Source organism: Pipistrellus kuhlii, unplaced genomic scaffold (assembly GCF_014108245.1).
Source record: "Pipistrellus kuhlii isolate mPipKuh1 unplaced genomic scaffold, mPipKuh1.p scaffold_m20_p_5, whole genome shotgun sequence".
In the NCBI taxonomy this organism is placed as follows: domain Eukaryota; kingdom Metazoa; phylum Chordata; class Mammalia; order Chiroptera; family Vespertilionidae; genus Pipistrellus; species Pipistrellus kuhlii.
Genome location: NW_023425551.1, coordinates 80,278,445 through 80,296,518, shown reverse-complemented (window position 1 = coordinate 80,296,518; position 18,074 = coordinate 80,278,445). Strand labels below are relative to the sequence as shown.

The 18,074-nt window shown below is 53.4% G+C and overlaps 2 protein-coding genes across 9 annotated transcripts; both read left to right on the top strand.

The window, feature by feature from the left end:
• Window positions 1–2,045: 2,045 nt before the first annotated feature.
• On the top strand, window positions 2,046–14,081 carry FANCE (FA complementation group E). Of its 8 annotated transcripts, XM_036413306.2 has the most exons (10): window positions 2,050–2,357; window positions 5,762–6,386; window positions 6,930–6,974; window positions 7,256–7,324; window positions 7,588–7,731; window positions 8,059–8,182; window positions 8,350–8,428; window positions 10,471–10,537; window positions 12,120–12,245; window positions 13,649–14,081. In XM_036413306.2, exons 1-10 carry the CDS (start codon window positions 2,128–2,130, stop codon window positions 13,748–13,750), a joined length of 1,611 nt encoding a protein of 536 aa, XP_036269199.1. In that variant the 5' UTR covers window positions 2,050–2,127; the 3' UTR covers window positions 13,751–14,081. The 8 variants fall into 8 exon arrangements, with proteins under 8 accessions (XP_045428704.1, XP_045428703.1, XP_045428705.1 ...); XM_045572748.1 differs by lacking the exon at window positions 7,588–7,731 and having other exon boundaries at window positions 2,046–2,357; XM_045572747.1 differs by lacking the exon at window positions 12,120–12,245 and having other exon boundaries at window positions 2,046–2,357.
• Window positions 14,082–15,369: 1,288 nt separating this feature from the next.
• Window positions 15,370–17,635, top strand: RPL10A (ribosomal protein L10a). Its single transcript, XM_036413320.2, has 6 exons — window positions 15,370–15,452; window positions 15,726–15,800; window positions 15,875–15,955; window positions 16,307–16,455; window positions 17,019–17,191; window positions 17,436–17,635. The coding sequence occupies exons 1-6, from the start codon at window positions 15,448–15,450 to the stop codon at window positions 17,604–17,606; spliced, it is 654 nt and encodes a 217-aa protein (XP_036269213.1). The 5' UTR covers window positions 15,370–15,447; the 3' UTR covers window positions 17,607–17,635.
• Window positions 17,636–18,074: the final 439 nt, after the last annotated feature.

The following is an 18,074-nucleotide window of genomic DNA, read 5'->3' as shown; positions in this document are numbered from 1 at the left end:
GTCTGCTATTGGGTGGGATCCAAAAGTCACCTCATTAACGAAACCAGACACCTTTGTTGCTCTTGTCACAAGAAACTTTGAAGGGTTTGGAAGCTGTAAGCCAGGAACTATGGATGAAGATAAGTATATTTCAGTAATCTGAATAATCCAACATGTCTATTTCTTATAAATCCCAATATTGCTCTCCCTTTGCCCAAAGCCTGCCTCTGCCAGCAGACTTTCTTCAATGGAAACCCTGGGAGATGGACCACCCTAGTCCTATGGCTGGCAAATGGCAGCTCCTTGGCCCCTTGAGTGTGGCTCTTCCACAAAATGCCACGGCCTGGGCGAGTCTATTTTGAAGAAGTGGTGTTAGAAGAAGTTTAAGTTTAAAAATTTTGTCTCTCAAGAAATTTCAATTGTTGTACTGCTGATATATGACTGTTGACTAATGAGTTTGCCGACTATGGCCCTAGTCCCTTATAAATAATCAGAGCAAGGCTGCTGCTTCTTCTTTAGGAGGAAGTCCAGGCAAAGCCTTTGGCCACATAGAGGGCGTTAGCTTTTACTGCGACCCCATTCTCAGGGATTTTTTTTTTCCTCAGGGATGTTTATACATCAAAGATTCCTGGAGAGCTGAAACCGGTTTGGCTCAATGGATAGAGCGTTGGCTTGGGGACTGAAGGGTCCTAGGTTCGATTCCGGTCAAGGGCATGTACCTTGGTTATGGGCATATCCCCAGAAGGGGGTGTGCAAGAGGCAGCTGGTCGATGACTCTCTCATCTCATCGATGTTTCTAACTCTCTATCTCTCTCCCTTAAAATATGGTAGCACTCATACTAGGGTAAAAACTGCTGTTTGAATTTTAACCTTGCTATCTGACTTCGACCTTCGATTACTTGCTTGAACAATAGGGTAGTTGCAGGAGATTGACTCCCACTGACTCAGTAGCTTCAGGGGTAGAAACTGTAGATAACCTTTAGTTCTGCTTTTGTATTATGGGCAAGATGGGGCCACATTCCAGTGTCACGCAGGGTGTGACTGGGAACCAACCCTGCGGGCTGTCCCCAGTCTTTAGAATTTAGTCCTGAGGGGCCAATCAGGGTTAGCTGAGGCAGTGACATCACCGACCTGAGTAAAACCCTTGGACTGGGCGAAATTCACTCTCTTCTGCCATGCTGCGGGCATGAGTGGGATAGCCCATGCTAGCATGGAGATGGCTCTTTTGTTTATTGCATCGGACTCGGCTCCCTGGTGGTCCTTGGGGATCATGACTGGAATCCCCAGCCAGGACCATGAGGGACCCCCGATCCGGAGAGCCTGACTGGCCGCGGTAGGTGTGTGTTTGTCTGTGTTTTTGTGTGAGCGCTCTGGAGGGACTGCCCCTCCATCGGGGCTCTTACCTGGGTGCTTACCGGCTGCTGCGTCAGCCATGGTTTGAGTCCAGATTCGAATCTGTAATAAATTCTAGCATGCTTAATCAAATTGGCTCCGGTGGTCCATCTCTTGGGGACTCGCTTCGTAACATCCCTTATCTCTGTAAAAAATCAATAAAATATATTTTTTAAAAAAAAAGATTCCTGGAGAGGACGATTGGAGGGGGGGGGGTTTAATTGTGATCAAATCCTACCACAAAGCCCATGGTCCACAAGCAACATGGGCGTCAGATAAAATTAAATGTGGTTGGATCCTGGAGTACAACAGGACCCCTGACATCCACTCTGCACCCCGCCCTCCCACTTCCCGGAGCAGTGGAGGAAGGTTAAGGGCAGCAGCAGAGCTGCCCCGCCCCGCCCCCATCGCTGGTGTGGCCCCGCCCACAAACAGCCTCCTTAGGTTGTGGCCCCGCCCCTTCCAGGAGTTGGCTTCCCATTTGACTCTCCGACTTGCCCCGCCCCTTTCCGGTCTGCCTCGCGCTCCGCCCCGTGCCCCGCCCCGCCCCCATCGCTGGTGTGACCCCGCCCACAAATGACCCTCCTTAGGTTGTGGCCCCGCCCCTTCCGGCCTACCACGCCACGCCCATCCTCCTCCCTTCTCAGACCCCGTGTGCCTCTGGCGGGCGGCGGGCCGGGCTGACTGAGGAGGGAGTGCGGCGCGCGGGCTGAAACCGGAGACCGAGCGAGGGCGGGGTGGGGCGCGGGTCCGGGCATGGCAGCCCCGGAGGCGGAGAGCGCGGAACAGGCGCCCTGGGCCGAGCTCGAGGCCCCCGCCCGCCTCCTGCTGCGGGCGCTGCAGGCGGGGCCGGACGGCGCGCGGCGCGGCCTGGGGGCGCTGCGGGCGCTGGGCCGCCGCGGGGAGCCCTTCGCCTGGGGCCGCGTCCTGGAGGCGCTGTGCGCGGAGGAGCCGGTGGCCGAGGGCCCGGACTCGCGGCTGCGGCTGTAAGTAGCGCCGGCGCCCGCGTCCCAGTCCCCGCGGGGCCCTCCCCCTGGCCCGGGCGTGAGAGGGGAGGAGAGGGCCCCGCGCGCACGGGGCGTCCGTTGAGTTCCTCACTTTGTGCGGTCGCTGCGGGCGGGGCCCTGCGGCCGGGGGTAAAGGGATAATTGTAAGTCGGTGGACTCACATCGATTTTTAAAAATCCTCCCCCGAGGATACGTTCATTGGTTTGAGAGAGAGAGGAAGGGAGGGGGAGAGAAACCTGCGCCGGTTGCCTCCCGTACGCGCCCAGGTGGGGATCCTGGTCGGGGTCCGCCGGCGGCCTCGGTGTGTGCCTGACCCCACCCCCCACTCCCCCAGCCTTCTCGGGGTGTGTACCCCAGGACGCTCGACCCACTGGGCACCGGCCTGGCCACTCAGAGAATGTGATAGCATATTCCACCTCTGAAAATACCGAACTCGTACCTTCAGTGTAGGCATATTTACCTATAAAGTGTACTTATGTTGAAATACCTAATAAAGTATGCAAAAATTAAATTTTAAAGTGAGGTAAATGCCAATAAACATCTGGTTGTGGTGGCTTTATATCCTTTTTTCAAAGCATCACATTTTAGGGCAAGATCACTTTTAGGGATGGTGTTCTTTTTTAAAAAAATATTTTTTGACTGATTTCAGGAAGGGAGAGAGACAGAAATGTCAATGATGAGAGAGAATCATTGATTGACTGCCTCCTGCACGATCAGTGGGGATGGAGCCCACAACCTGGGCGTGTGCCCTGACTGGTGGAACTGGTGACCTCCTTGGTTGATGCTCAACTGCTGAGCCACACCGCCGGGGCAGGGATACATATTTTTATTGATTTTCAGAGAGGAAGGGAGAGAGAGATAGAAACATCAATGATGAGAGAATCACTGATCAGCTGTCTCCTGCACATCCCCTGAACCTGGGATCCTTCAGTCCACAGGCCGCTGCTCCAATCACTGAGCCAAATGGCTAGGGCAGGGGATGGTGTTCTTGATCATTGCTAGTCTTCGGGGTGAACTTTTCCCCCCCTCTTTATGTTGCTGACAGTTCCCACTAGGATCAGCAGTGTCAGCTCTCCCATTTTCTTTCTTGGTTGTGCTTCCATTATTGGTATTCACTTTTCAGGTGTCCTTATAAATCCGTGCCCATTTTGTGAGGGTTTCGTTTTCTTTAAAAAAGAATATTATGTTCATAAATGCACTTAACTATCATAGTTAACTAAAATACACAGAAAGTAAAAAAATTGAGTGATGCCTGACCAGTGTGGTTCAGCAGTTGAATGTCAACCTATGAACCAGAAGGTCATGGTGCGATTCCTGGTCAGGGCACATGCCTGGGTTTCCCGCTCAATCCCCAGTGGGAGACATGCAGGAGGTAGCTGAGACTAAATATATATATATATACTCTGTGTGTGTGTGTGTATTTGACTAGCCGGTTTGGCTCAGTGGATAGAGTGTTGGCCTGCAGACTAAAGGGTCCCAAGTTCAATTCTGGTCAAGGGCACATGCCCAGTTGCAGGCTCAATCTCCAATATATATATATATATATATATATATATATATATATATATATATATATATATATATATTTATGTATATGTATGTATATGTGTGTCTGTGTAAATAGGTTCTGAAGAGCCCGCCTTCCACCCTTGGATACCCCTACCTCAGAAGTAGGCTGCAGTCTGGAGTGTGGGGGCCAATCCATATATTAAAATTCTGTAATAGCCGAAACCAGTTTGGCTCAGTGGATAGAGCATCAGTCTGCGGACTGAAGGGTCCCAGGTTCAATTCCGGTCAAGGGCATGTACATTGGTTGCGGGCACATCCCTGGTGTGGGGTGTACAGAAGGCAGCTGGTTGATGTCTCTCTCTCATCGATGTTTCTAGCTCTCTATCTCTCTTCCTCTCTGTAAAAAATCAATAAAATATATTTTAAAAAATAAAAATAAGTAAATAAATAAATAAAATTCTGTAATAGCCTGCCTGGCATGGCTCAGTGGTTGAGTGTGGACCTCTGAACCAGAAGGTCATTGGTTGCCAGCTCCATGCCCAGTGGGGGGCATGCATGAGGCAGAAGCAATTGATTCCCTCTCATTATTGATGCTTCTACCTCTCCTCCCTTCCTCTCTGAAATCAATACAAAGTGATTTGGATCCAAACTGCATGGGTTTGAATCCAAAATTTAAAAAAAAAAAAAATTTAATACTTAATTTCTTGTGTTTTTGATAAGTAGTAACAGAAGTTCTTATATTTCCTTCCCACACTCCACTTCGAATCTATTTCATGAGATGAAAGAGATCTTTCAAAAGCCCCAAATTGGAGGCTATAGAAATGTCTTCTAGCAGTCTGGCTTCTTCCGGGCAGAGGCGGGGGGGAGACCTAACCCAAGATCTCTGGATAGAACTGTACATCAGTGTCACTGGTTTCTTTTGTAATTCTGTGCATTTTATTTCATACATTTAACAGATTCTGATAAGGGGGTCTGTGGACACAAAAAAGGTAAAAGTCCTTTCAATAGTCTCTTCCTCACCTCTGCTCCCAGGATCTTTCACCACAAATCGACCATCATTTCAACTTACACTCTAGTTTTCTCTTTACTCAGTGTTTGTTTTCCACAAAGAAAAGACGCTTCTCCTCTCGCACACACGCCAGGCCCTCAGTGTGTGATGCTGCGCAGCTGTGCAGAGCGGTGTGCGGAGAGGAGCAGAGGCCTGGCGGGCGGTGGCCGGGTGCACCCGTGACTCGCTTGCCTCCCCTGTGTGACTCGCTGCAGGTCACACAGCATCGGGAGTTGTGCCTTCACAGCATTACACACAGAGGCACTGCTCCGTCCACAGCGCCCTTGCTGACACCTGGACAGGCATTCTCAGAGTCACACCATTCAATAAGTGTGCACCAGGTGCCGGCAGGGCTAGCGCCACGCTGGTGCTGGGGCGCAGCGGGGAGACCACTGTCTCTGCTCTCAGGAGTGTTCGTGGCAAAAGGGACAGCAGAGCTGGACAGAGGCCCCCTGTGACTTCCAGGCACAGGCCGCACTGCACACACCCTGCAGTCCCCCGTCCGTGGCCATCCAGCCTCCAGCTCTGCCCAGTTTGCCTGTGTTTCTCTCAATAGGATTCTTTTTTTTTTTTTTAGTTTTTATTGATGGTTTGTTTTTTGAGAGAGAGAAAGGGAGAGGGAGAGAGGGAAGCATTGATGGGAGAGAAACATGGATGGGCTGCCTCCTGCACACCCCTGCTGGGGATCGAGCCTGCAACCTGGGCATGTGCTCTGACCGGGGCTCGAACCCATGGCCTCTCGGTGCATGGGATGATGCTCAGTCCACTGAGCCACATCACCTGGGCTCAATAGGACTCTTAACTGACTGCCTCCCTCTGCCCCCAGGAAACCACTGCTGCTGCGATTGCCTCGCTTATGCCAGCGGAACCTGATGTCCCTGCTGATGGCTGTGAGGCCCTCCCTGCCTGAGAACAGGCTGCTCCCTCTGCTGCAGATCGCAAGGCAGGACCCACACCCGGACCCCGATGCCTGGCTCCGGGCCCTGGGGGAACTGCTGCGAAGGGACCTGGACGGCGGGGTCTCTGCTGAGGGAGTGTCCCCGCTGTCCAGAAGCTGCCAGAGTCGGCTCCGAGACCTGTGCAGGCGGCTGAGTCCGGGGGGCAGGGGGTTGAAGTTGACCCAGCCTCCAGACCCTGAAGAGGAAAAGGAGGAGGCGGAGGAGGACAGGTGCTCCCAGCGGCCTGGGAAACGGAAGGAGCCGGAGGGAGAGCCTGCCAGTCCCGAGGGGGAGAGGGCCCCCAAAAGGTCCCGGTGTTTGGAAAGGGTCCAGGAGGAAAGCCATGAGGAGGAGCAAGCTGAACGTGAACCTCTGGGAACCCTGGCGGATGGAGGAGACACGTCGCCCATGAAGGACCAACCTGGCATGGGGGCTGAGCGTGTGGAGGCTGCTCCGAGTGCGGAGGACACAAAGGGATCTGCCGAGAGTTTGGAGTTGCCCAAAGCTATCCAGGTACCAGGGTGAGGAGGCTGGGTTGGGGTGATCCCTCAAGAGTCGGGTTAATCGGGGCAAAAGCCCATTGGGGCACCTTCCCAGCTGGATGACTGTAGTCCTGGAGCAGGGGCAGGAGCAGCGGGTTAGGAAAATGTAGTCGCCGCTGTACATCCTGGGGAAGGGAGTTAAGGGAGGTGGGAAACCCTTGACCTAACGATCTAAACCTGAGGTTAGAGGGTGCTGGTCAGGCAGAGAGACTCCAGAGCCACCCACCACACCGTCCTAGGGGAGGGGGATGTGATGCCACCATCCAGCCGGCTTCCATGCCCAAGGCTGGGTCCACCCCGTTAGGGTGGGTGCAGAGAAGGTGGAGACAGCTGGATTTGCAGGGCCCTTGTCTAGTTTGAGTTCTTAATCTCTTGTCAAGGTCTAGGCTTCGTGTTCTTGAATCACCTGTGCCCACTAGCTCCCCCGGCCTGGGCCTTCTCAGGAAGGGGAGCGGGAGTGGGCTGGGGCCACGCTGTGCGGGAGGGGCTTGGTGGTGACTGAGCTCTCCTGCAGGACCAGCTTCCCCGGCTGCAGCGGCTGCTCAAGACCTCCGGGGAGGTGAGTGGCCCTGCCTCCTCCGCCTTCCTGGACCGCAGCCGTGCTGAGGCTCGGGGGGCCCAGGCAGCGAGGCACAGACTGCTAGGGGTGGGGCTTGCAGGAAGAGCTGGCAGTCGCTGCCAGTCATCTTGGGCGTGGACACCATGCAGATATGGCATCTGGCCCCTGCCGTTCCTCTGCTGCAGCACCTCCGGGGCCCTCAGCCAGCACTGCCGTTGAAGGGGTGGCCTCGGTGACTTGTCACCATCACTCCGCCGGTCCTGATGTGGCTTTGCCCCCAGGGGTTGGAGGGTCTGGAGGAGGCTCCCACAGTTGAGCTGCAGTTTCTCCACGAATGCAGTCCCGGCCAGGTGAGTCCGGAACGATCCCCTGGCCCTGAGCTTACATCCCATCTCCCCAGCCTTTTCCCATTTCACTGTGTGTCCCTGCCTCATAGAATTGTGGGAGGGGAACTTGGTTGTATTTGGTCTCTCGGGCAGGGGTCACCTGACTGGGTTTAGTATTAAGCCCTGGCTCCACCTTGTAGAGCAGCTCTCTCAGCCTTCCCTTCCCCCGGAGTGTCCTGGCCCTGGCCCTCTGCTGCCGAGTGTGTCCCTGTCCTGTCGCTCTGCAGGTGGGCCTGCTCTGTGACCAGCTGCAGCTGCCCCGGCTCTCGGACACAGGTCTCCTGCGGCTCTGCACCTGGCTGCTGTGCCTCTCACCAGATCTCAGCCTCAGCAACGCCACTGTGCTGGCCAGGAGCCTCTTCCTTGGACGGGTGGGTGCACTGGGTGCATGCTGACTGCCAAGCACGCTGGGGGCGAGTCTGAGCCCGCAGGAGGGTGTGCTTGGGAGAGGTGTGCCAGCCTGGCTGGTAGCCTGGGGCAAGGGGAGGGCATGGGCCCCAGGCCATCTACCCGCAGCTAATTCCTCCTTGAACCCCAGACCCATTCCTGAAGGATTGGCGAAGGGAGCTGTGTCTCCCAACCGGTGGTCCATGTGAGTCCTGGATAAAAAACCTTTTCCCTCTGTAACATAGTTCACCATCTGAAATATGTGTCTGATAAACATGAATGAAATAGCCTTTCCTCCCCATTGGCTGTAGATTCTCTCCCTGACTTCCTCAGCCTCCCGCCTGCTCACAACTTCCCTGACCTCCTTCTGTGCCAAGTACACCCACCCTGTCTGCAGAGCCCTCCTTGGCCCCATGCTCCGGGCCCCAGAAACAGGTAATTCCAGAACCAGCCTTCACCCCAGGGCGCCCCGGGCAGAAGTGGGTATTCAATGAGTAAAGCTATTATATTACTTCCCCCTCTGATGAGCTGAGCGTGCTGTTCCCTGCAGTCCTGTCCTCTCCTGCCATTCCCCAGACTTCTCCCCTCTGTGCTCTACCCAGGTCCAGCCCAAACAGAGCTACTGTGCTGCCTTATGAAGGACGAGGCCCTGGAGCCAGACAGGCAGATGCTAATTCTGGGGTGAGTATTCAGGCCTGTGTCCCCCCTCCTCCCCTGGCCAAGTCTGTTTCTGGCATTTGGAGTTGGAGCCAACTGGGCACCAGGCCCTGTGCCTGAAAGTCAGGAGGTGCCCCTCACGGTTATCTGAACCTGGCTTGTGCTTCCCACCGGGGCCCGTGCAAGGTGCCATCCTGTGCCCCTTCCCAAACCCGGAGTTTCAGTCTTCCATGCAAGGTGCTTTGCGGAATGCAGAGAAGGGCTGGTGATCCTGGCTCCTGAGCAGTTTCCAGCATAGTTAGAGATTGGCATTATGGGTAAAAGCACTGGCTCTGGAATCAGATAGACATGGTTTCAAATCAAAATTCGAAATTCAAACCAGTTATTCCATATCTCTGAGGCTCTCAGAGCTTATGAGAAATGGGAATAATATTTACTTTGTAGGATTTTTCTAGATATTAAATGTGATAATCCATATAAAGACCTCAGAACAGTATTTGGCACTTAGTAAATGATCAGAAATTGTTATTTAATTTGTGTTAAAATTGGAGATTTGCCCTAACCAGTTTGGCTCAGTAGATAGAGTGTTGGCCTGTGGACTGAAAGGTCCCAGGTTTGATTCTGGTCAAGGGCATATACCTTGGTTGTGGGCACATACCCAGTAGGGTGTGCAGGAGGAAGCTGATTAATGTTTCTAACTCTATCCCTCTCCATTCCTCTCTGTAAAAAATCAATAAAATATATTTTAATAAATAAAAAAATTTATATAGAGACTCGAGACAGAAATAATGAGTAGATAAGACCCATTGGATATCAAAATCCTATATAACAAAAGGCTAATATGCAAATTGACCGAGTAGCAGAATAATGGGTTGCTATGACACACAGTGACCACAAGGGGCAGATGCTCAATGCAGGAGCTGCCCCCTGGTGGCCAGTGCGCTTCCACAGGGGGAGCACCGCTCAGCCAGAAGCCCTGAGCCGGGCTCACAGCTGGCGAGCACAGCGGCAGTGGCAGGAGCCTCTCCCACCTCTGTGGCAGCGCTAAGCTGTCAGTCAGACATCCCCCAAGGGCTCCCGGACTGCGAGAGGGTGCAGGCCAGGCTGAAGGAACCACCACCCCACCCCCCGAGGGCACAAATTTCATGCACTGGGCCTCTAGTGAAATATAAGATCCTAAGTATGAGAAGAACAATCTCAAAAATAGTATCAACCACCACATATCAAGCACCGTCTCTGCTTCAGGTGCATCACCTCAGTTAGTCTTCATGTAATCTGGTGAGGTAGGTGCTGCTGCCGCCTTAAAGATGGAAAACTTAGGTGTGTGGCCAGAGGTAATAAAGCCTGGGATCCAACCCATTCGTGCACCCAGGAAGCCACACTGTCCGTGTGACCTGCTGCCGGTCCAGGCAAGCTGAGGCCCGAGCGGTAGAACAGGAGGCGCAGCTGGAGTGGACCGCCCTGGGGGTTGGGCTGCGCAGAGAAGGCTGGCCTCCAGGGAGCCTTGTGTGTCTCATCCATCACCGTGGTCCCTGGGTCGTCCTCACCTTTTGTCGTCAGGATGTATTCTTCTTTCTTTTTCTTTTTAATATATTTTTATTGATTTCAGAGAGAAAGGGAGAGGGAGAAAAAGAAACATCAATGATGAGAGAGAATCATTGATCGGCTGCCTCCTGGAGCACACCCCGCACTAGGGATTGAGCCTACAACCCAGACATGTGCCCTGATTGGGAATTGAACCCTGACCTCCTGGTTCATAGGTTGATACTCAACCACTGAGCCACACTGGCCGGTGCAGGGTGTACTCTTGACTCCTGGCTATTCTTCAGGGGATCTGTGTACATCCTACCGCCAAACCCTTCATTGTCAGCTCTCAGGGTCTTGAGTGGTGGCCTGCCCAGCACTGAGTATGGGCTGCAGAGTGACCAGAGGGCAGCATTATGGGGGCTCTGACTCACTCCTCTGGTGCTGGGGGTCTCGGCCTTGCCCTGCCTTGGGGCAGGAGTGGTAGATACCAGGCCTCAGCGGGAGGCTGGGCATTACCCACTGGGGCCTGTGCTTTGCAGACAGATCTTGGAGGTGCCCTGGAAGGAGCAGACTTTCCTGGTGCTGCAGTCACTCCTGGAGCGGCAGGTGAGCAGCTGCCTTGGGGACGAGGACAGAGCCGCGCTGCAGTGCTGCGGACGGTGTGGGCTGCTGCGGGTCTGACTGCTTCGGTGACGGAGGGGCGAGTAGGACAGCTGCCCTACGGGGAGAGCCCGGGGCTTTAAGGCTGGGAGCCGAGAGCTGGCTCCATGGAAAATCTGTCTCTGCCTCTTCTTGGCTCCGTGGCCTTGAGGAGCAACTTTCCGCTATGTGTGTAGCAATTACCGTATTTTTCGGACCATAAGACGCTCTGGACCATAAGACGCACCAGTTTTTAGAGAAGGGAAATGTAGAAAAAAAGATTCTGAAACAAATAGTGTCCTAAAATATTTTATGTGCATTAAAACCCAACATCACAGTCATAAACACATGTAATCAACCCTGTAAAGTAAACAGCAGCATTTAGAACCATTTTAGAGCCGGGCAAGCACACAGAGACCACACAGAGCCGGGCAAGTAAAAAAACTTTTTTTTTAAAGTATATGTGTAGGCTATATTTGGACCATAAGACGCAGGGACTTTTTCCCCCCACTTCTGGGGGGGAAAAAGTGCGTCTTATGGTCCGAAAAATACGGTAAGTTGTATTTCCCCTGGCCAGTAGCTCAATGGTTAGAGCACCTCCCTGTGTTGGAGGCTGGGTCCCTGGCTCCGGTTGTGGGAGGCAACCAATCGGTGTGTCTCTCTCACATCAGTGTTTCTCTTCCTCTCTAAAAAGCAACGGGAAAATATCCTCAGGTGAGGATTAACAAAATAAATAGTTTTCTTTTTGAATAGGTAATAAATACATATGTTCACAATTTTAGAAGCTAAAAGAGGAAATAGTGAAAAATGTTCCCTCAGCCGTCTAGATGCCCTTCCCCAGGGTGAACCAGTGTTATTAGCTTCAGGGGACCCTCCCAGCGGTGCTTATATTTACAAGGACACATGCATAGATGCATTTTTCCTTTGTTTTTTTACACAAATGGGAACACCAAGTTCAGTGCGCTGTATTCTGCTTTATTCACTTAATACATATGTTGGCAATTTTTCCATATCAATACTTAAAATTCTGCCTCATCTGTTTATAACTTAGGTGTTGGCCTACCCTCTGTGTCTCAGTTTCCTCATCTGCTAAAGGGGAGTGATGATAGCACCTGCCACACAAGACTGGGTGAGGTGTAAGTGATCACTGGTGTAAAGTGCTCGAACGGTGCCTGGTGCATACTAATGCTTATTAAATTACTATTATTATTATTATTATCATTATTATTATTATGAAGATCTATTGCTGTGCTGGCAGTACCACTCTGTACATCCTCAGCACTAATCCAGGCTAGGGATGCTCGGCCTCTCTTGGTCCTAATCAGCCTTTGCAACGGTAGCCGCCGTTTTCTGGGACCTGTGCGCAGGCCTTATGTGCATTATCTCATTTAATCCTTTTCACAGGCTTCAGAGTTAGATTTTATGAGCCCCGTTTTACAGATATGGAAACTGAGTTAGTAATGGTAGGGTCACCTAGTTAGTAATGGTAGAGTTGGGAACTGAATGCAAGGCCTTTTCTTGTGCTGCTGTCCCCCCTCCCAATGTGCAGGTGGAGATGACCCCCGAGAAGTTCAATGTGTTGATGGACAGGCTCTGCAAAGAGGGGCCGGCAGCCTCTGCATCCATGGCCTACGCCAAGCTCATGCTGACGGTGCTGACCAAGTATCAGGCCAGTGTGAGTCTGATCGGGCCATGAGGGCTGGCCCTGCTGCTCTGAACCTACCATGATGGTGCAAATCCGTTTGCCAGGGAGAAAACCCCAAATGTTAGTCAGAGAACCCACAAGTTCAAGCCTGGGACTAGGCAATGGGCCTGCTCACCCAGCCAACACCGCTGTGGGCCAGATGCTATATGGGGCCATATCACAGTCCTTGTCCTTGACCTGACCTTCTCCCCTCATACGGGCCAGCAAGAGGGGAAGGAGAGATGATAAACAGATCACTGCAAATCTGGTGGGAGTCAGGTGCGAGTACACACAGGGCTATTGATGACAGAGCAAGAGGGCACAACTAAACCTTGTTTGTGGTTTTGAATTGGGACAGGCCTCCTGACTCTTAAAGTGGTGGTCAAGGGCTGAGCTGGAGGAAAGGGCATTCCAGGCAAAGGAAACAGTGTCAGCAGTGAATGTCTGAGGGTACAGGTAGTTAGTTCATTGTGCCTGAGGCCTAAAAATATGAGAGTTGATGGCAGTTGGGGGTGAGGTTAGAGATCTAAAATCCCAAGAGCTAACCCTTGCATAGCCCCTGCTATAACTCAGGCACCGTTCTAAGCCCTTATATATGTTAACTCTCCAGTTTATTCCATGCATTAGCACTATGAGAAGATACATTAGCTTCATTTTATAGATAAGGAAGTTGAGACTCAGGTAAATGTGAATTGTCCAAGGTCACATTGCCAGGCCACGATGGCATCTTATGAAGGGCCTTGGACTTGATCTTGAAGGCCAGGTGTTCTTGGCTGTTGGCTCTTTACCCTTTTCTTGGGAGTCACAGTCCCATTTACTGATTTGATGAGAGCTACAGCTCCTCCCTGGAAAGTGAATACACGAACACACATCTCAGGAACACTGAGTGGGAGACTGGGCCTGGAAGGAGGGCCTCAGTGTGAGGCCTCCGGAGTTATCCCGGGGCCTTCAGCCAGAGTGAGGTGTCAGATTTGCGTTTTATAGAGAAGCCTCTGGCCTCGGTAAGGAGTAGGGATTAGCGGGAAGATGCAGGTGGAGACCTGCCAGAAGGTTTCAGCCACAGGTCAGGGAAGAAAAAGCGCGCCCCAGAGCAAGGTGGCAGCGGTTTCCGGGAGGGTGTGAGGGTTTATGAACTAATGCATATCACGTGCTGTTGCTTGGGGCACACTCAGCTGTCAGCTGTGACTGCCGTGGCTGACGTAGTAATTGGGCAGTATTTGGCCCGGGTCTACCTGAATCCAATGACAGTGAAATAATGAGGTTCGATTGCTCAAGGGTTCCTCACCTCCTTCCATCGTCCTATGCCCGGATTCCTCTCCTCTGAACAGAGCCCAGGGTCAGATGGGAGGGGAGGGGTCAGCTGCCGGAGTCCTAACATTCTTCCTTCTCCCCAGATCACTGAGATCCAGAGACTGAGGCTGGCCACCCCCCTGTCCCTCAACACCACTTTCCTGAGGAAGTCCCTGCAGGCCGCCCTGAGACACCTGGCCCCCTGACCTTCCACCCGGGACCCCAGCTTCCTGAAGGACACTGCCCTCACCCTGGCCTGGGCCATTCAGGCATCAACTGCCTCCCTGTTCCAGGCTCAGAGAGGCCATCCTGACCTCCCAGCCAGCCGGGAGGGTACAGGCTAAGGGGGTGGATGAGCTGGTTTTCAAGGGCTGCTGACCCTGGCTCACTTCGTCACTTCTGCCTCAGGCTACTCGGGGGACCCCTGTGCTTAGCACTCGGCACATCTCGTGTGCTGCAGTGTGTTATGATCCCCTGAATTGTTCTGACTTGAGTAATAATTTATCAATGGTATTTAATAAAAATCAGGAAATTCAATAATGTGTCATTAGAAGCAGTGCCTGCCTTCCTGTTAGCTCTGGTATTTGTTGAAAATTAACACCACCGCTCCACCTGCTCAGTGACAAGGGGCACCTTTTCCCAGTGAAGTGTTCTGAGAGGAAGGTGGTGCAGTTCTGAGGTTCATTCATTCAAGTTCTGTGGGCCAGAGAGTGTGCTACCACCCACCCCAACCCTGTCAGCTGTCTGCTGAGTCGGGGCGGGGCTTAAAGTAGGAGTGACAGTCTGGAATTGGGGGAGGCTTTTGGGCGGAAGACATTTGGGTAGGGATAGAGGCTCCTGGGTTACTGTGGGCAGAGGTGGATGGGCCTGCTGAACAGGAAAGGGTGTGCAACGCCGTGGCCATGTCTGTTGGACATCTTTATATTCCCGTAGCAGCTAGCGGGTCCATAGGTGGGTGTTACAGAAGTAACTGGTGAAGGTCCATTACAGTGCTTCCCAGCTCATTCCCACTACAGGCTTCCAGGGCCAAGAACACGACTTTGTCCACAAGTCCCTTCTTGCTCCTCCCTTGGAAGCCGGAAGCCCACCCCCACCCCGCCCATTAGAGCGAGATGAGGGGGAGAGGTCGGGAGTAAAGCCTGCTTTTGAGGCAGGTGCGTGAGGAAGTGGGCAGAGGAAGTCTGGGGCAAACATGCAGGAATCGCACCCTCTCAGCACAAACCAGCACGTTTGGTTTCTGAAGTTCAAGCCCTGGACCTACTATGGTGACCAGATGTCCCGATTTTTAACAATTTGTCCCGCATCCCGCGGCGTTTTAAAAAAGTCCAAAAGATTGCCAAAACTGGTCTGGCTCAATAGATAGAGCGTCGGCCTGTGGACTGAAAGGTCCCAAGTTCGATTCTGGTCAAGGGCATGTACCATGGTTGCGGGCACATCCCCAGTAGGGGGTGTGCAAGAGGCAGCCGATCCATGATTCTCTCTCATCGAAGTTTCTAACTCTCTAGCCCTCTCTCTTCCTCTCTGTAAAAATCAATAAAATATATTTTAAAAACATAAAATAAAGTCCAAAAGATTTAAAAGAATCTTTCCAAGAATCGGACTTCTTTAAAACGCCGCAGGACGCGGGACAAATTGTTAAAAATCGGGACGTCTGGTCACCTTAATAGCCTCTTCCTACCAGCCTGGCAGCTGCTGGCGCAAAGCGGGGTAGGCAGAGGGTGCCCAGGACCGCAGCCTATCGGCGCCCCCCAGCGGCCGCAGACGGCGGCGCACCCGGGGATGGAGCGACCAACAGCGCTCGGCCGGGAAGGTACAAGGCAACTCTCGCGAGAACGAGGTCCCTATTTGAGCGCATGCGCGAACTGAGTTAGTCTCTTTTCCGGTTTTTGCGGCGCGAGGAACCATGAGGTGCGTGACATTTAGGGGGCTATCCGTTCTCATCCGCGCCCCGGACGCCACGGTGGGGAAGGAGACTCTACGGGCGGAGTCGGGGGTCCTTGCCCTTGCTTCGCTGCGGGGCATTACGTGCCGGTCGGCCGCCGTCGGAGCCCTCTTCCCGGGGCCTGCATCTGCTTCTCGGCCCCGCTCCGACCCGGTGTCCGGATTCCCCAGCCGCTCCGCCTGAGGCCTGGCCATGCCCAGGTGCCGGGCCTGAGCGCTGGTCTCGTTTCCCTTTTACAGCAGCAAAGTCTCCCGCGACACCCTTTACGAGGCGGTGCGGGAGGTCCTGCACGGGAACCAGCGCAAGCGCCGGAAGTAAGCCGGGTCCACGGGAGGGCGGGCGGACTGGCCGGGGCCTCGGCCGCCGGCTCACATGCACTTTCTCTCAGGTTTTTGGAGACGGTGGAGCTGCAGATCAGCCTGAAGAACTATGACCCTCAGAAGGACAAACGCTTCTCGGGCACCGTCAGGTTGGCACCGTTCTGACCCCACCCAGCCCTCAGTGCCCCCGTGCCCAGCTCTGGCCTCGAGGCTCCTGTTAAGCCCGAGGTGGGCAGACACGCGCGGCACTGGAGTGCCCGGGTAGTTCAGACCCCCTGCTCTGGGCAGGCGCGGCTGGACGGACCCCCACCCTGGGTCTTAAAACAAGAGGGGAGGCGTGGGGAGGCCGAGGCCGAGCCCGCCGGCTAGTTTGAGAAGCCAGACTAGCTGTTGGTGAACGTGGACGCTCTGGGTAAGGCTCTGGCTGCAGCGGTCCCGGGCCCGTTCACCTGCCCGGAGCCCCAGGGCTGGGCATGACCTGCTCTGTCCCCTAAACACAGGCTTAAGTCCACGCCCCGCCCCAAGTTCTCCGTGTGTGTGCTGGGGGACCAGCAGCACTGTGACGAGGCCAAGGCCGTGGACATCCCGCACATGGACATCGAGGCGCTGAAGAAACTCAACAAGAATAAGAAACTGGTCAAGAAGCTGGGTGAGTGTGGGGGCGGCGGCGGACTGTTCTGGGAGTGAGAAAAGTGGTACTTGGACCGTTTGGATTTTAAAATGAGGAGGAGGGTAGAATTGTGGCAAAAAGGGTGTGGTGTGGTTGGTTACCTTGATTTAGGAAAGTTATTTTTTTATTTGCTTTGAGGATTGAGATTTATACAGGAAGGGGAGGAGGCCTCTAGGTTTGGTTCAAACCCATGATCTCCGTTGACTAGTCAGGTGCTGGTGTTTGAGTTGGAGTTCCTATAATTCAAGTTCCAATTTAATTTCTTCAGTCTCTGGTCTGTGGTTGCCATGTAGCCAGAAAGGGGGAAGGCAGGATTAGTCCGAGTGTTTGCATTGCAACATGGGTTGTGGGTCAGCCTGGCTTCTGGTAACAGGTTTTATGTGAATGTTGGGCCAGTAAAAGTTAAGAGCACGGAGACGCTCAAACTGGAGTGTGGGAGGCGTTACAGAGACTTGGTACCTGTGCTGGGTCGGGTCACAGAGCTCATTTGGAGGTTGGCCTTTCGGGGTCCTAAGCGTCCAATGGCTTATTCTCTTCACCAGCCAAGAAGTACGATGCCTTTTTGGCCTCAGAGTCTCTGATTAAGCAGATCCCACGAATCCTGGGCCCAGGCCTGAATAAGGCTGGCAAGTTCCCTTCCTTGTTGACCCACAATGAGAACATGGTGGCCAAGGTCGATGAGGTGAAATCCACAATCAAGTTCCAGATGAAGAAGGTAAGTTAAGCCACAGCCTTGGTGGCCCCGGCCCTGGAGCCTGCCCACGTCCTCTTACGGGAGCCCTGGTTTGCCTTCCTGTGATGTTGCGGACATGTGATTGTCATCAAGCAGGGTGGAAGCCGGTCAGAGCCTGGGGCCAAAGCACTGCTCAATGGGAGGGGCAGAAGGTCCATCGTGGATGTCGCCACTCTTCCCGTGTTCCCTCCCATCTGCCACCAACCTGATGGCCTTCTCCCCACAGGTGCTGTGTCTGGCAGTGGCTGTTGGCCACGTGAAGATGACAGATGATGAGCTTGTGTACAACATCCACTTAGCTGTCAATTTCCTAGTGTCGTTGCTCAAGAAGAACTGGCAGAATGTTCGGGCTTTGTACATCAAGAGCACCATGGGCAAGCCCCAGCGCCTGTACTAAGGCCCAGCTAATAAACCATGCTGCCACTGTGACCTCTGTCTGCCTGTGATTGGGGGGAAGGGGGACAGGGCCAGGACTCCAGCCTGTTGCCCCTGCTGCTTCCTAGTGGCCAGGCTTGACGCTGCAGGCATTGAGTCCATTGACGGGGGCCTGGAGTTGCTCCCTGGGTATCCGCTCACTTGGGGTCTTGGTCCATAGGATCTCGGCTGTGACAAATGGAGACTGAGTTCCTAGGTGTACTGTGATGGGACTAATCCACAAACCCAGACAATTTTGGTCTAATTTGTTCAAGAAACGATTTGTTGAAAGCAAGCTTCTCCCCATTACACAAATTTATCAGATGATCCCCCGTTAGCCTTAATCAAATGGCTTTAACTGTGGTGCAGCATTTTTGCTTTTTCAAATTTGCCTGCAAAATGGGTAGGATCCAGGCCCTACCCTACCCCTTTCCCTTGCTATTGGTGCCAG

Excerpts from the sequence above, each read along its gene's own strand:
- RPL10A (XM_036413320.2), top strand. Across the intron at positions 15,801-15,874 it reads AACCAGCGCAAGCGCCGGAA|GTTTTTGGAGACGGTGGAGC; the intron begins GTAAGCCGGGTC and ends ACTTTCTCTCAG. Across the intron at positions 17,192-17,435 it reads TCAAGTTCCAGATGAAGAAG|GTGCTGTGTCTGGCAGTGGC; the intron begins GTAAGTTAAGCC and ends TTCTCCCCACAG.
- FANCE (XM_036413306.2), top strand. The coding sequence starts at position 2,128 with ATGGCAGCCCCGGAGGCGGAGAGCGCGGAACAGGCGCCCTGGGCCGAG. Across the intron at positions 2,358-5,761 it reads CCGGACTCGCGGCTGCGGCT|GAAACCACTGCTGCTGCGAT; the intron begins GTAAGTAGCGCC and ends CTCTGCCCCCAG. Across the intron at positions 12,246-13,648 it reads TGACCAAGTATCAGGCCAGT|ATCACTGAGATCCAGAGACT; the intron begins GTGAGTCTGATC and ends CCTTCTCCCCAG.